The following is a 17346-nucleotide window of genomic DNA, read 5'->3' as shown; positions in this document are numbered from 1 at the left end:
GCATACCAACAGCTTCAGTTTATAAAGATTAAAAAACATGTAGCACTGATGGGATTGGAAGACGGAAGAAGACTGGGTCCCTCTTCCTGACACTGGAGAGCGGACTCCTCACATCCTAGTTCGGCAACAGAAGGGCAGAAGTTAGGGGTTAGGGTTAGGGTAGGTGACAGATGGGGGGGGGTTAAATGTAAATATGTTGTGTCTTGTTGCTCATTTTTTTTGTTGACTTTGACTTTTGTTGACTCTGCCCTGGATGATTCCCTCTGATCATGACCGGACCTGTAAGACCCGGTGCTGTATGGGCACGATTTCATGAGATGCTGGTGGTGGGGTCAGCACACACACAAACAGCTACCTTATGGTCCCTGAGTGGAGGAGAGTGTTTTCTTTCTTGGGATAGGATAGGGGGGGGGTACTGTGTGTGGAGAGGAGCTTCAGCCCCATCTAGCTCCACCCCGCCACCACTTATGTATCACAGGAAAGGAAAAGGCTGTCCCTGTATGGAGTCGTAGATCTTGTATCATGATTGAGATCACCTAACAACTTCAACTGATATTCCCCTTAAATTTCTTCTTTTTAATAATTAGGTTTAAAAAATCGGCCTGTTCCAGCACTTTAATAAAGTTACTACAGCGGTGTAAACAATGTTTGTACAACAGGTGCTTCAAATATTACATTGTTTTATTTATGTTTAGGTCCAGAATCATTAATATCGCATGTGATAGCTTGAGCTGAGAAAAAGGTTTCTTCGCATTTATTAACAAATGTAAGCAAATCAAGTTTTGGTGCAAAAGAGCCTCTGAAAACAAGAGTCGTGTGTTAGCAAATAGCCTCAGTTTATCCAGGGTAACTCCCACAAACTGCAGGCTTCAGTGTCGGCCCTCATCTGCCCTGTCCTACACTGCCCTTTATAACTGGCATAATATGTGATCTAATTTGTGCTTCTAGGACAACTGAAAAGCTCTGACTCACTGGCATTGCCCTTGTCTCACCACAGTGACAGCAAACACTCTTAAAGGCCAAACACTTTGTGCAAAGTCCTCACACGACTTTTCATAGGCTGTAGTGTGAGCCAGAGGTCACGGGTGGGTGTTGCAGAGTCTGCGAAAGGGCCAGAACTTTGATTTGCATAACTACTCTTATCTTAAATCTGTGTGAAGTCATCATTGATTTCTGAATGTGTATGAGCTGTAATGGCTACATATCGGGACCTCCTCTTATTGTCCTGGGTGCAATAGAGCCCTTTGTTTTGGGCCAGAGTAGCAGCGTGGCTCTGTGGACAGTAATGACAGTCTGCCTGTTGGTCCAGACTGAAATGGCTCATCAACTATTGGATGGATTGCCATGAGACTTTGAATGTGAAAGTGCTGGAGGAATTAACCCAGCCTGCATATGATTATAAATGACTAGAAAAATGTAACTGGAGGATATTCATGGGCAGACCACTTCGTTGGCTTGCCGCTCGTGATGCCATTGAAGCGTGAGGTTTTAAAAAGTGTAACTGATTTCATGTTTCGGGTTTGTTGTCGGAGCAGCCGATAACAGCGCGGAATAAGAAAAGACCTCAATGTGTGTTACAAAGGGGCAGAAAAGGGTTCTGCAGGATTTCTTGGACAGAAATCCTTTCCATACATCACAGTGTATAATATTCAACATTCATGTGTCGCCAGAAACAATGAATTCATCATTCATATCAGAAACTTTATATTCACAAGTGGCTGCGCACCCAACTGAGCGCTGGCAAATGGGGCATGTTGAGCAAAGAAAAGTTAAAAAACAATTCACCCTTTTTTGTGCAGCTGAGTGACTGATAGGGCAACGTCTCAGCCTGGAGCTCTCTCAGTCTGTCCGTCATACTTTTACAGTGATTGTGAGCAGAATTGTAGGTTGGGTTCATGAAATGTCAGGCGGTGGAGAGAGAGGAACGGAGCTCTCTTTCTTCTGGTGCTCCATTAAAGTCTGCTGCATTTTCCCTTTCTTTGGGTTCTTCAACTGCTGATACATTTACTGCTACTTTTTAACATTTTGGACAAACTCTCTGGAAAAGCTTTCTTAACGGTTAAAGTCATCGACAATAAAATCAATAATCACAATCCTATTTTAACAGGAAATACATCAAGTTCAGGAAGCAGGTTGGTCTTCAAATGACAGTATATTAACGTCGCCCTTTGTTTTGTGTCTCCTCAGGTGGAATCTGTATAGCGCAGTCACTGAAGATCCCCCATGACCACAAACCCTCTGACTTTGATAAGATCATCCGTCTGCTGCTGGACACTCGGTACGCCAGGGCAGTCATCCTGTTCGCGTCTGATGAGGACATCAGGTGAGTAAATACACTTTATTTAAACACCGTTCCATTTAATTTTTAGGTCACACCCAATGAAGGATATACAGGTTAACAAAATGTCAAATATAGTTGTTTTGGTTTGTATTTTGTTTTGGCTGCATTTCCTGTTTCCATGAACCCTACACACTGGAAGTCAGGAGGCCAAACATGATCCCGTTTGGGTCAGTACTGGGTTAACTTCACTCAGGACTCATGGGTAGAAAACCACTGAAACCACTACACTAACTTAGGGTTATTTAGCCAAAGCAAAACATTCATGTCCCTACTTATAACTGTTTTTTTTTCTGCTCCAGCTACTTAACAGCTCCTATGTTCTCCTCTGAGAACGAATCAGAAACCAAAGGGAGAAATTTGTATTTGATATTTTTTGGTTCCATGATGACATCCCCTGGTTTCGCGTTGATTCGACAGAATACCGCCCTTTTTTTCTTCCTTTTAATAATAAAAAAACTGTCAACAGTACATTTAAAAAAAGGGCAGCATTATTTTACACTGTGAAAAGGGAGGTCTACATGCAGTTGACAAAACAGTATGTGTTTTAATAATATGTACATTATATCCTTGGCAGTTTTGAACATATTTGTGTCAGTTTTAAGGTAAACTCTGAGCTGTTGCGTCCACCACACCCATTGGTACTGGGTAAGGTTAAACCAGTATTGTAATTTTTAACCCACTAATGAAAATATCAGCTACATGCTCAGTTCCGCACCATGTTAAAAACTTTGCCAGAAGTATTAAAGGCCGCCGTGCGGACACACACATACGGTCAGCGTGCGGTTCAGTGATAGTGTGCGTTTGAATGCAGGGGGATCCTGAATGCCAGTAAGCGAGCTGACCAGGTCGGTCATTTCCTGTGGATTGGCTCTGACAGCTGGGGGGCCAAAAACAGTCCCATCCACCAGCTGGAGGATGCTGCTGTAGGAGCTGTCACTATACTGCCAAAGAGAGCCACCATTAGCGGTAAGTTTACAAAACTTCTGTTTGGGACATTTAACAGTGTCAGCTGTGTGAATATGTCAGAATTTGCTTGTTGATTCATTCCTTTCTTTTTTGGTTACTTCACTGTGGTTATCGCCGGACCTGACCGTTCAAACATTACCCTCTTTCCTGATTGAGCAGAACTACTGAAAAAGTTAGGCATCAGTGAGAACATTCACTCTTTTCAGTTTCTTGGTTTCCTGTGACACAAAATGGCACAGGACTCGTTTGATGATGATTATATATCATCATCGTTCTGCCAGAGAGCCGGCATCAGAGCTATTGTATCTGCAGTACACCTCAATGTCTCAGGGAGTCCTAAAGGTTTTATGATGAAAAAGGTCCTTCCTCTATCCTCGTGTGATCTGTCCTCTTACGTATAAGATGGCACTTGGTCAGATCCGGTCAGTCTGCATTATCTGACCTTGTCTGACCAGGTTGAACAAAAGTGGGGCACTGATGATGAAATGGTCAACACGGATTCCGGTATGTTGATGGTTAAACAACATTTACCAGATGTTTAGTTCTCGTTTTCAAAGCTTACTTTTTTATTCTAATCTAGCCTTGTTTTAGTCATGATGAAAAAGGTTGTCAGTGGATACTTTCATCATAGTTTTGGTTGATGAAATGAATCGCCAGGGATGGCTGTGGAACAGCAGTTACAGATCTGTGTCTGTCAGAACAGCGAATTGCATCTTGCACAGAGCCAGGTGTTTAAGGATATTAAAAAAGCCATCTGTAAATGCCCAATGCGAACCATCCAGAAACGGGCCAAGCCGTTCAAAGAAATCCTTTCAGCGTAAAAACGCCAATTTGCTGTTTTACTGGGATCATGTGTCGGACTGTTTGACAGAGCCAGGCTAGCTGTTTGTGTTGTTTCCAGTATTTATGCTAAGCTAAGATAACCAGCTGCTTGTTGCTCTCGTAAAATGTATCTGTTAAATACAGACAGATATGAGAGTGGTATCAACCTCCTCATCTAACTCTCTGTTAAAACCAGAATAAGTGTATATCCCACAATGTCAAACTATTCCTTGAACTGTTCAAGTAATCCACATTACAGTAGTCCCCATTTAGTAGCGGTTTCAGAGGCCGGGATGATTTGTTTTGACACATCCACCTCTAGACTCTCTAACCTCACAGGATGGCAGCGTACCAAAGGCCCTGCAACGGCATCCTCTGTGACTTTTGTTTTCAAGCCTCACTTCACAAATCGCAGAAATGAGGATCTAAACAAACCCAAATCTGAAATGCAGCAAAGAAAACTTTTCATTCATAGTTCAGTTCAGTAGTTTCTGGATCGGGCATTGCATTGTGCACGTGCAAAATGCAATGCTCCAAAGTGCTTTAATGCGTGTAAAAAAAAACAAGCGGCAGGGTGTTATGACCGGGATTTTCTTCTCGAGGTCATCCCCGTGAGGTTGTCAGCAACCAGCAGAGCGAACGTTGCTGTGGTCGGCCGAGAAATAGTCTGGAACATGCGCCCCCGTAAACCGGCAACGTGTCATGTTTACACTAATGAGATATAACAGGTTAATCGGTGAGCCCTAGAGGAGCCGGTACGTGGATTCTGTTCCCTTTGGACAGAGGCAGGCTCGCTGCTTCCCCGTTTCCTGTCTTTATGCTAAGCTAGGCTAACCAGATCCTTTCACCTAAGTCTTGGCAAGAGAGCGACAAAGTCCCTTTCCTATAATGCGGAACTACGCGGATTAAGAAGTTGCGAGGAGCACTGTCTCTCTTTCTGACAGTTGTGTGAGACAGCCCTGGCACCGCAGCGTTTAAAAGAAACAGAAAGACGCCGACCGCCTTCTTCATGCTGTTGACAGCGTGTAGAATAAGATGTAATGATATTACTGTGTTGTTTACTAACTACAGACAAGTTGGAGCGTGACGAAGTTGTTGACAAGGAAATAAAACCGGTTTTGTTGTGCCAGTTCTGTTTACATTGAGATTGTGACTTTAAATAAAACATGAATCCTTTGCTCTTTCGATTTTTCTTGATACACAGATAGCGCAGTGAGAAGCTTAGTGGGAAGCAGCCAAATACGACTTTCTTTTCTGGAATCTAAATCCTCCTGCACACACATGAAAGCCTCCATAATCGTTTTGCTAGTGTTTTGCTGTAACAACAATTTCTGACCTCTTCTTCTCCCCGAAAACATATTGCACTGTCAGAAGATCTAAATGCAAACTAGAAGAGGAGCTCCGTGTGAGTTTGTAACCTTGGACACGACTAGAGGGGCCTCTTTTGACAACTGATGTCTGGGTAACTCCGGTACGAGGGCAACAGACCCATCACATCAGCATCAGCGTCAGAGGGTACTGTAGGAGACAGAAAGACAAAGGGGGGGAATTTTGGCTTCATGACGAGAGTCACGGTCAGATTGTCCTGCTGCAGGGCCCCGGTTAGCTTCTGACTCGCTGAGTATAGTTTCTCTGCACTTGAATATTACCCAGCCCCACATGCTGCGTGCTAACTTGATTAAATACGGACTAGATTCATGAACACGAACCTTGTCAGCACAAGACTGTAATAATGAAGGTCTTAAAACTAGATTTTCACACCGCGCTCCTCTTCAATTCAGGGTCCCAAATCCAGATCAGACACAGGTTCAGATTACAGAATATAGGGACAGGTGTGATATGAGAAATACATGGAGCTTGGTTTAACTTCTCGGTGGTTTGGGGCAAACAAAACAAACAAACCTAACTAAGGATTATTGTCGCTATTGATTCGTCTGCTGATTATATCCTCACACCGTTCACTCCACGGTCGCCAGTGGAGCTCCAGCGCTAAAGGCTACTGACTTGTTCACTGACCATAGTGACTGAGTGTAGTCGGCTCAGTTGGAAGATTCGATGTAAAGGTTCTAATTCCTTCATTCACACTGATGGAATAAAACATATCCAGCACAAACCTAAAAGGTAGTGAAACAGCACCCACCTGAGAGCCCCTCTTATTGTACCGTGCTGCATTCTGGGGCTCCCGGAGTTCGGGGGCCTTGGGGCAGTTGCCCACTTTGCCTGCTTGATAATCCAGCCTTAAGCTCAATGTCTAATTTTATTGCAAACAAACCACAGTTACGTTTAAATTCAGGGTTTCTTACCGAAACTCGTTGCGTTTGTCCTAACAAACATGTCGAATGCGTTTCCTCCCACATTAAATATTTGCAAAGCTGATTTTCCCTCTTCCATGTTTACTAGGTCGCGGTTTTCTTCTTCCCTGCCTTTGCTGGCACATTTTATCACCAGCTGTAGATCAGTGGAATAGTGTGAAGCAACGGCGGGAATGTGTATCGCGTCACCTGCGTGTGCAAGTATGTGCGTCCTCATGCAAGAAAACAAGCAAGACGAGGTCTAAACCCAGTATCTGGCTGGACTGCTTCTCTCCTAGTCTCTGTCCTGACATGTACAGTGTTTTAATGCAGCCGAATTCCCAACAAAGCCGTTCTCATTTACATGTTTTTCTCTTTCTGTTGTCAGACGACGGAACAAGTGTCAAACAGTGACTGAAACGTGGCCCATTGAGACGACATGTTAACCATCAGTCACTTCCGAGACATTTCCAAGCTGCTGCTCTGCTCCGATAAAATCCTGGTTTTATAACCACGACGTCGTCTGACAGAATCACCAGACACATAAAACTGCACTGCGTCTGGTTCTAAATAAATCAAAACCTCATTTCAAATCTCCTGTGAGGTTTGTGGGTTTGATTGGTTCTGAAAAGGTCCAGTTTCTTTCTATTGTCTTCTCAGACCTCAGGAAATACATCCAGCGTGCGTTTGTCATGTAAATTCAAATCTGATCTGCCTGTCTGAGCACAGCACCCGTACGGTAACTGTTAATTGCTGAGACCGAACCCAAGAGAGGGAGAGAGAGAAAGATGGAAAACACGAGATGGACAAAGGCTGAGGGAAAAACACGGGGAGAACAAAAGAGAGCCAGAAATGATGAAGGACCAGAGATACAGAAAGAACAATAGAGAGAGGTGGAGAAGGAGCTGACAGTGAGGCAGGAGGATGGCTGCAGGCTGAGGGAAGTTTCCCTCCCGTGGCAGAGGACGCCTGCTGAGATGGCTCCACTGCCCAGAGTCGATTATACCCTCTAAGCCACAGACCTCAGGCATTTAACGTCAGACCTCTGAGAAACTACTAAACCGACGGACTGTATACAACCAGGAGAAAGAGTTAACACCTTATTGTACAAGGGCGTTTTTTAAACCTGTGACTTTTGTTTTCAGGCGTCACTTGTCAAATTTGTGCCGGTTTGACCGTAAACTTAACACATCCGAAGTGCAGCAGAGCAAACTTTTCCTCTGCGGCGCGGTCCGGAGAAAATGTTGCCGTAGGTCTGATTTTAGGCCGAGGCGGAGACGAAGCGAAGCAGAAAGAGTTTTGCGAGGATAGATGCGTGCCTACGCGTCACCCCGCCCTCCCCTCCTCTGTTTGAAACACAGAGCTCTTGGGTTCGGTCTACTGTTCCCACGTGTGCGCGGCTGGTAGGAGAATGTGGATTTTAAGTGAGCTCACTGTCGGCACAGAGAACAGACTCATTCTTTACATTATGTATGAAAGGTAGCAAACTTTACACGGCTCTAGACTACAGATGCAGTCATGAACAAAGAAAGGAGAATTTGACTCAGAACAGAGGCAATATATTACTCCGTATATGACATTTTTATATTGCTGTCTTTAAAACGTACTCTCTGTACATTGTGCAGTCACCCAGGTGCCCCACCGTCTGTTCGCTTTGATAACAGAGCAGTTTATTTTTGGAGCGCTCAGAAAAAAGCACTGCAAGGAAGCAGAGGACAACTGATGAAATAATATACAGGATTCTCATACAAAGTCCCAACAGGAGATGCAGCGGGAACCAAAGCCTGTAACAGAAAAAACAATACGTATGATTCACATATCGTATGATACTGATGTTTCCTCATTTGATATTCCTCAAAACAACGATCTCCTCAGTGCGACAGGGCTACACATTATTAACGATGCTTTATAATTAGACATTATTTATCACGCACCGCTGCCTCTTCAGTCGGCATCTCTTGCTGTTATTTATCAGTTTAAACTGAACGCACCCTGGTGCTGTACTAACCATCCTGTTGTGATTTCCAGGACATTGTAGGATTCACACTAATTACTGCAACAGTTATGATCTGTGCTTGCACTGTGATGTAGACAAAACCCCCGAAAACTGTCCTAATTTAGTTCAGCAGCCTTTTACACATCAACACCACATCTGTTAGTTTTGCTTGGTTCGTTTTCTTTGAGCCAGAGAGAGATACTGGAACTGTTCAGTTATGTGTACGCGGCTGCAAACCCGTCGCCTTTCTGCAAAATTCATAACGCTCTCCTGCAAAAGCTGCCTCAGTATATCGCTTCTCTTCTCACAGTCAAAACCCCTGCTCATCCAGCCTTCGAATTACAGGGGGGCCAGGGGAGACTCAGCTCCCCTACAACAGACCTGAGCCTCCCCAGATGCAACAAAAGGTCTCGAAACACTGGTAAATAACCATAAACATTGCTACAGCTACAGTGAACGATGAACGAAATTCATCAAGACTAATTAAAATCTAATGTCTTGTCATCAGTAATTTTAAAATGTGTGTGTTACTGTGACTTTATCCGCTGTCAGTAAGGCCTGTTACCTGATTGATTGGGACATATGGCAGGAGGTTTCTTATTTATCATGGCTCCGAAACTGGAGGTCTGATCTGACCACGGAGTACTCCGGCTATATGCTCCTATTAGCTATACACCGATCAGCCACAACATTAAAACCAGTAGACCGGTTTCAATGTTGTGGCTGCGCAGCAATTTCATCAGATTTTCTCCCGGATCAACGCACCTCCGCCGCGGTTTTCTGACCGCTACCTCTGCCTGCGCGGTGCCGCGTCGGTAAATGACGTGATGCTACGTGATGTGGTCACTGATGTGGTCACTGGGCAAGACCACGGCAACAAGCTTGAAATCTTGTTAGAGACCAAACAAACAGAGAAACTGATTAGGAGGGTTTTTACATTGTCAGTTAAACTCTCGACTGTCTTGTTTGTCAGATAATAATAGATAATAGTGACCAATCACTTGCAGGCTGGTGAAAACCCCTTTATGGCAGCAGTGTGTGGATGGCTGGATGGCTGTTTCCCGGGGTACTTAGCTAATTCAATGGGGATGCTCTCTGGCAGCCTGTCACAGTGGATTCTTTAGGCCGTAGTGTGAGACTGAACACTGATCTGACAAAGGCCGAAGAGAAGGGAGGAGGAGACGCTTTGCCACTGACGCTGATCATGCTAAGCATCCTTTCTCCTACTTCACACCACAGCATTTGGCCGTGTTTCTTTCTGCTTGTCTTTTTCTTTCTTTACTTCCTTCCTTCATTGCCGCTTGTTGGGTGCGCTCATTCGGCCTCCCCCGTTACTCTTCCCGTTACTGTACCTCCCTCTGCCCTGAAAATGTCCCCCGCATCTCCTCCTTCCATTACTATCTCCTGCGAGTAGTCTGAGAAAGTGTTGACCTTTTCAGTCTTCGATTTGCTGATGCAACCAAAAGGGTCCATAATGGCGATAGTTAAAGTATGCTATGATCTGTAGACATAAAATATTATAAAACATATAAAATGTTATTCTAACATACTATATATTTATATCTTCTCTAATAACTCATAAAATGCCTTCAGAGAGAGACGCTAAATGACCACAAAGGGGACACAGAGAGACTCAAACCAGTTGGCTTTGGAATTAAACACAGCGGCTAATAATCGGTGTTATTTCATAACAGTGTAACTGTTAATAATGTAAAGTTTATTATCGCCAAGATCCAGGTCTTAAAATTGGAGTCTTAACACATTTCTACTCGTTTTACAACCGTGCCCTCCTTCTCTGAATCTGTGTCCCAGTCTGGGACCCCCATTCAAACATTTCTAAACCCGCCCCTGAGTAAAATCATAATCTGCGAATAACTAAGGCTGTGAAATGTAGTGTAATGGAAATATTATATTCACTGTATATATATATATATATATGGTACTTGAATAAATGTACTAAGAGGAATGAATGTAGTGAGAGGAAGCAGGGGAAAACCAAGGTAAATGTTTGTTAAAAAATCAGTACTGTCCTTAAAACCAACGATATTCAGGATCAGGGACGGGTGAGACTCCATGCTCAAGTTTGCCAAAGGAACCCAAATTATAGATCCACGCTTACCAAGGGTCTCCAAAGAGCGTGATGGCACTCTCTGCGCTCATTACCAACATATCTTGCGGAGTGTTTGCTCAAATGGCTTGAAAATATGAATTTCACATCCTATTGTGGAAGTGTCTCCACATCGCAACCGTTTGGATAATTTTAGAAAAGCCTCTGGTAAAGCTTATTATTACTGTCCTAGAAACCTTTTATCACTTGTTTGTGTCTCCTCTTCCAGCCCCGTGTGAAACCTCTTTCACTTTTCAATTTAAGGATTAGTCTTATCTTAAATAAGGGCATTAAGCGACTTTTTCCAATTGTTTTTCCCACTCAAGGCACAGCTAAATAAGGGCTGGTAATTGACTTTTTTTTTGTCTCTTGTTTACTGGCTCTGGCCCCACAGCAGTTTTGGCTGTTACTTGAGCCTTTGGCAGTTAGTTTTAATTTTGGCCATTAGAGTTGGAGCTTGGCTCCAGTTTTAGCTGTGACCCTCGATGGCTTCTGTTTGTTTGGCTGCTTGTCGTCTTTGTAGTTTTTGTACAATTCTGTCCAGCAGAGAAGAACTGTGTCCTACCAGTTCAGGAGATATTTTCCACCAAATGAGATTACAAAAAAAAGTTTTCCACATACACAGATATTCCGTATGAGAGCAAGAACTCATTTATGAAAGACGCCAATGCTGCTGCAGGGAGCGCTGGTAATCGATCTCACTGCAGATGATTATATTCTTGAGGTAGCATTTCTAAAAGTAGCGTTGATATGCAAATGCTTACAAAGGGGTGCAACACAAAACCTACTATCTGTATCTGATTATGTCACAAAAAATATCCGTATTTGGGTATTACCAGAAGTAGTTAGAAATCATCTAGACTGCTTCATTTTCAGTGTTAAATTGTTTTCTATTCATACTCCTCATGCATACAGTGTATCTACAAGTTTGGCTGCTGACAGAAAACACCGAATAACATAATATTTGGGCCATGCACTGGAAATAATAAAATATGATTTGCTTTTGAACCCGACCTTCAAAAGAAATGTCTAAACCTAGTCTAAATAAAAGTGCATTTAATGGGAGGAGGTGCAATTCAAAATGAAGTTGGTTTGAATTGTCTGGGATTATAAAATGAGAGCTACTGAGAAAAATCTGAAAAGCTCTCCTGGCCATTTTTCTGCACTTTAGAGATGGTCCCTGACTTGAGCTCGTCTGCTGTCGAGTCACCGAAGTCTCAGGCTTCAGTGTCTGATCACGAGGTAAAACTAACGCCTGTGGAGCATCACTCAAGCTCTATCTTGCACTGCACAACTAATCTGGCGAAAACCGCTGAGATGGTATTTAGAATAAACCTACCTGAATGTCTGAACACTGAATTTGTTGTCCATTTGTTTACATTTTGGTAAATCTGCATCACGACACGTCCTGATCACTGATTCTGAAGAAAATGTCTGAATGTGATGATAAGCCAAGATCTGAAGTTATAGGAAGCACCTTCATTAATATAATTTCTAAACAAATTTATGGATTGTTTAAACTTGATGGACATCAGAGATCCTGACACCAGTGGAAAGTGTGAATTCTGCCGAGTGTAGCGGGGTGTGGGACTGACTTATGACAGAAAAACAGTCTGACATCGGCCACAAATTGGGTCAATGCAGTGCGAGGTCCATGGGGTGGGGTGATGAATAAGAATAAATTGGATTCTGTTCGTATCAGTTCATATCCCATTAATGTCTTTGTATTGATTTACATCCCTAATACATACACTGTACATCTACAGTATGTGCTAACATGCCCACGTAAACACACGTGCAGAGGTTTTTTTCTTCCTTACTGGCTGAAAGTTCTACATATCTCCCACTTCTCTCCCAGGCACCGTCTTGAAACTTGGAAATAAATTCTGCTATAAAACTCACAAAGCGCAGGGTCAAAGAGACCCAGTAGCCTTTAACTGCCCCCGAGCAAACACTGCATTCAACAGCGTTCACATCGAGCAGTAAAAGCATGACGCGTATGATACATGTCTGCAAAGCACATATTTTCCTGTTTGGTTAAAATGAACTCTGTGACCCAAAGCTTGCCTTCCGCACATAGCTGGTCATAGCTGAGTCTGATGAAAAAGGCTTCCCCCAGGAGCAGAAAGTAGCATGACATCCTCCGAGCTCTTCATTTCAATTGGCCGTTGGTGGAAATGTTTCCACCGGACCTTTCCTTAGCACCCTGCTAAGAAGAGAAATCTCCCCGGTGTCATGCTAGATCATGATGTTCACTCAAGTCTCCCACAGCAGAGACAGTGTTTATGAAAAAAATTGAAATGAGGAGAAATGGTAAAATGTCCCCGAGTGAGGTACGTTTTCATTTTAAATACATGCTACGGGCTCTGAAAACATTTGCCTAACACTTTGTGGATCAGAGCCACATCGGCAGCTACACGGCTGGTGGTGGCAAGTGCTGTGATACCTGCAATTTGCGCACCTCTGTGTGTATTCCCCCACCACTTCACAGGTGCTCTGTATCCTGCAACACATGCGGCACATACCCTGAGAGATAAATCACGTACCCTGCAGCACCAAATACTGTGTGAACAAAGACACGCACCCACTAGTAGATTCCCCCAAACACTTCAGAAAACCTCTGTGCAACGTTTGGATCTTTGCACACCTCTCATCTCACCACTTTGTCCTTGATACTGAACTGCTAACCTCACATATGCTAGGCAAGTGTGTATCCGATATAAATACGTCAGCTTTTATGGATCAGTGTTTATCTGATAAAATGCAGGAGAGGCAGCCACGAGATACTTTTTTTTTTTTTAAACAACTTTGCACTTGACCCTTCTGAACCTAACACAGTGTTTAAGTATAATAATAATAATACTATTGTACTGGTAATAATCAGACGACGCCCAGCCATACCTGCCATTCCCCCCAGAGCCTGAGCCAGCCTTAACTATTAGCTTCATCAAAAAGGAAGGTTTTAAGCCTACTCTTAGACTTGGAGAGGGTGTCCGCCTCCCAGACCCAAACTGTAAGATGGTTCCACAGTAAAAGAGGCTAATAATTGAAGGATCTGCCTCCCATTCTACTTTTGGAGATTCTGGGAACAACAAGAAAGCCTGCGTTCTGGGAGCGCAGTATATATGGAAGTATAAAGGACATATCCTTTATAGAGATTCCAGAGATTCCTAACCGGGATCCTGGAGGCCGGGGCAATGCCATCTAGAGCAGGGGTCCCCACCCTTTTTTGCACCACGGACCGGTTTAATGTAAGCATTGTTTTCACGGACCGGCCTTCAAGTTGTGGCGGATAAATACAACAAAATAAAATGATACGACCAACACAAAATATGTGGTATTTTGTAAATATATTAATAAACGTGAATCCACTGTGTACTTGTATGTAACTTTATTAGCAGCATCCTCCTGACAGGCACCAACAACATAACAAGAGTAACATCCTGTAGTCGCTATGGTAACACTTGAACATGCCTTCAAAATAAGATACGCCACAAAAGAAATATAAAGTACATGAAGTACATAAGTAGTAGTACATAAATCAATGAGAGCCCTGAGCTTCTTTCTCTGCAACAAGACGGTCCCATCTAGGGGTAATGGGAGACAATGACACCCGAAGTGTGTTGCTTATGTCCAGTCTACTCCGTAATTTTGTTTTGGTTGCTGTGACTGCAGAAAAGCCCGCTTCACACAGATATGATGTCAAAATACTCCAAAAGTTTGTTGTTTAATGCAGGGTGCTTGGTCTCCAAGTGGTGAAGCAGTTTTGAGGGCTTCATTGCCTCGTTGGAGAGACAGTCGCCGCATATAATGTAGAGCGGGCTTGGTGCGGGGGAATCTCATTTCGCGATATATCCATATTTTAAGTACGTCTCCTGGTATCTGTTAAATGCAGCTTTCTTCCTCTTTGTGGTCATAGGCTCTTCTTCTGTCTCCTTACTGGGCCTTTTCCCCTTTGTAAAGAAACTTTCCAACGACGTCTGTTTTTCACTCATTTTGCTAACTTGTGGGTTTAATATTAGTGTTCCGTCACGTGACCGAGACAAGCATCTTGACATGCGTCAAGAGTAAGTGAAGAAAAGACGAATGTAACGGAGAGAATTTTCAATTATCATTGAGATTGTCATTTTTCAAAATGAAAGATTATTCAGACTTGGATAATAAATTAAACGGAAATAAAGTAAGTTATTTATTATTTCTGTGCGGCCCCGTACCAAACGACCCACGGACCGGTACCAGTCCGCGGCCCGGGGGTTGGGGACTGCTGATCTAGAGTAACTATGTCATTAGAGAATCGTTTCCTGAGGTGTTGGGGGCCAATCACAATAACTTTTTGTCTGAGTTTGACAGCAGAAAGCTGCTGGTCATCCAGGGCTTATTGCCCTTAAGTCAGGCTTGATGTTTAGCAAACTGACTGGTTTTATCAGGCTTCATTGACAAATACAATTGGGTATCATCTGCATAACAATGGAAGTTTATGGAGTGTATCCTAATAATATTGCCTAAAGGAAGCATATATAAGGACTGAAAGCAGCTTAGAGCGGTTCCTTTAAAGCAAATTAAAAGTTCCAGTCTCTGTAATAGGATGTGATGGTCAATAGTGTGAAATGCAGGACTAAGGTCTAACAAGACAAGTACAGAGACAAGTCCATTGTCTGATGCAATCAGAAGATCATTTGTGACTTTCAGCCATGCTGTCTCTGTGCTATGATGCTCTATAAATCCTGACTGAAAATCCTCAAATAAACTATTATCATGTAGAAAGTCACACAACTGGTTGGCGACAGCTTTCTCAAGGATCTTGGAGAGAAAGGGAAGGTTAGATATGGGTCTATAGTTGGCTAAAACATCTGGATCAAGACTGGCTTTTAAGAAGATGTTTAATGACAGCTGTTTTAAAGGACTGCGGTACATATCCTGTTAATAAAGACAGATTGACTCTATCTAGTAGAGAGGTGCTGACTAAGGGTAAAACTTCCTGAAGCAGCCTAGTTGGGACGGGGTCTAAGAGACAAGTTGATGGTTTAGATGATGACATTGTTGAAGTCAGTTGGCGAAGATGATTGGAGAAAAACAGTCTAAATATACCTCAGGTTTTGCAGCTGTTTCCAAGGTTCCTGTGTTTGAAGATAAATCGGTGCCGGTTGAGGGCAGGAGGTGGTGAATTTTGTCTCTAACAGCTAGAATTTTACCATTAAAGAAGCTCATGAAGTCGTCTCTACTGAGAGCTGTAGGAATACATGGATCAATGAAGCTATGACTCTCTGTCAGCCTGGCTACAGAGCTGAAAAGAAACCGAGGGTTGTTTTTATTTCCCTATTAAAGATGAGTAATAGGCTGCTCTGGCTTTACAGAGGCCTTCCAATAGGTTTCAAGACTATCATGCCAGGCTAAGCGACATTCTTCGATTTTGGTAGAACGCCATATCCTTTCAAGTTTTCACATAGTTTTCTTTAATATGTGGGTTTGGGAGTTAAACCATGGAGCGAACCTCCTTTGTTTTATCATCTTCTTTTTGTGAGAGGCAATAGAGTCGAGTGTCATTCTCAACTTGCCTGCAGCACTATCAACAAGATGGTCAGTTTGGGAGGAACTAAAGTTAGTCCTCTGTTATATTGTAACACGATGGTGAATTAAGTGCTGATGGAATCACTTCCTTAAATTTAGCTACAGCACTATCAGATAGTCATCTAGAAAAGACATTTCTGCCTAATAGTGTTTAGTCCAGTAACAGGAATTCAAAAGTTATTAAATAAGGGTCCGATAAAAGAGGATTCTGTAGAAAGATAATTAAATGTTCAATTTTGATGCCATAGGTCAGAACAAGGTCGAGGGTGTGGTTAAAACAGTGAGTGGGTTTATTTACACTCTGATCGAAGCCAATTGAGTTTAATAATGAGATAAAGACAGTTTTAAGGCTCATTATCAGCATCCAGCATCCATATGAATACTGAAATCACCTCCTATAACTACTTCTATATCTGTAGTAAGGACTAAACTTGATAAAAACTCTGAGGATTCAGATATAACTTCAGAGTATGGGCCAGCAGTGTACTCTGAATAAAAGAATGCTACAGGATGACGACATGGAATTGATTGAAGAAACAGTTAATTGAAAGTAAACCATATTTTGAACCGGCTTTGGTAATGCTATTAATCAACTTCCTGTTGCATTTTCTTTTTCTCAACCCAATGACAACTTGGAGTAGAACCCTCCAGCAGAGTGTGTTATCTTTGCCATGCAGACAACCACCATAAGAAAGGACAGAAAATGCAAAATGAGGGATTTTAATATATTAAAAACAAGTTTGGTTCTGATTTCTTTACAAAGTTTATTTCCAGAGGATCCCTTAAATTGCAAAATGCTATTTTCAGCATTGTTCCATATGATTATTATTCAGATATTTTTATTGACTGAATTGCGTTATAGAAAAGCATTTCCACCTTGACAGTGACTGGGGCCCCATTTCCTGATAACGACTGACTGTCCAAGTCAAGAGAATTTCTACCAGTGCTCTTGACTTTACAGTGTCAATGTGTATCCAAAAGCAGAACTGTTAACTTCAGCTCTCTGTGGGGCTGAAGATGACGCTGAATACGCTTTAAAATACTGCAACTTTTTGCATATATACTGTAACTGACTGTAAGCTGCTGTATATTACGTCCGACACAGATGTGTAGCTGTTTTAAAAGACGGAAAGAAATGTTTTAGACTTGGAGTTGGTCGGTATGAAAATGAGGCTTAATGTGTAGTAAACGGTCTACAGCTTCATACTGCGTGTTCGCGGGTAGGAGTCACTTTGAGAAAGTAAACTCTGCTGGA

At 42.7% G+C, this 17346-nt stretch overlaps 1 protein-coding gene across 1 annotated transcript in view; it reads left to right on the top strand.

The window, feature by feature from the left end:
- Positions 1–17346, top strand: part of LOC120783473 (metabotropic glutamate receptor 7) — a 264890-nt gene that overhangs the window by 138615 nt on the left and 108929 nt on the right. Inside the window, exons 3-4 of the mRNA XM_040116524.1 lie at positions 2188–2323; positions 3153–3307. Of these exons, the coding sequence (XP_039972458.1) occupies positions 2188–2323; positions 3153–3307 (291 nt within the window). The remainder of the gene's footprint in view (positions 1–2187; positions 2324–3152; positions 3308–17346) is intronic.

Source organism: Xiphias gladius, chromosome 21 (genome assembly GCF_016859285.1).
Source record: "Xiphias gladius isolate SHS-SW01 ecotype Sanya breed wild chromosome 21, ASM1685928v1, whole genome shotgun sequence".
Classification (NCBI taxonomy): domain Eukaryota; kingdom Metazoa; phylum Chordata; class Actinopteri; order Istiophoriformes; family Xiphiidae; genus Xiphias; species Xiphias gladius.
This window is presented reverse-complemented; position numbering and strand designations above follow the sequence as displayed.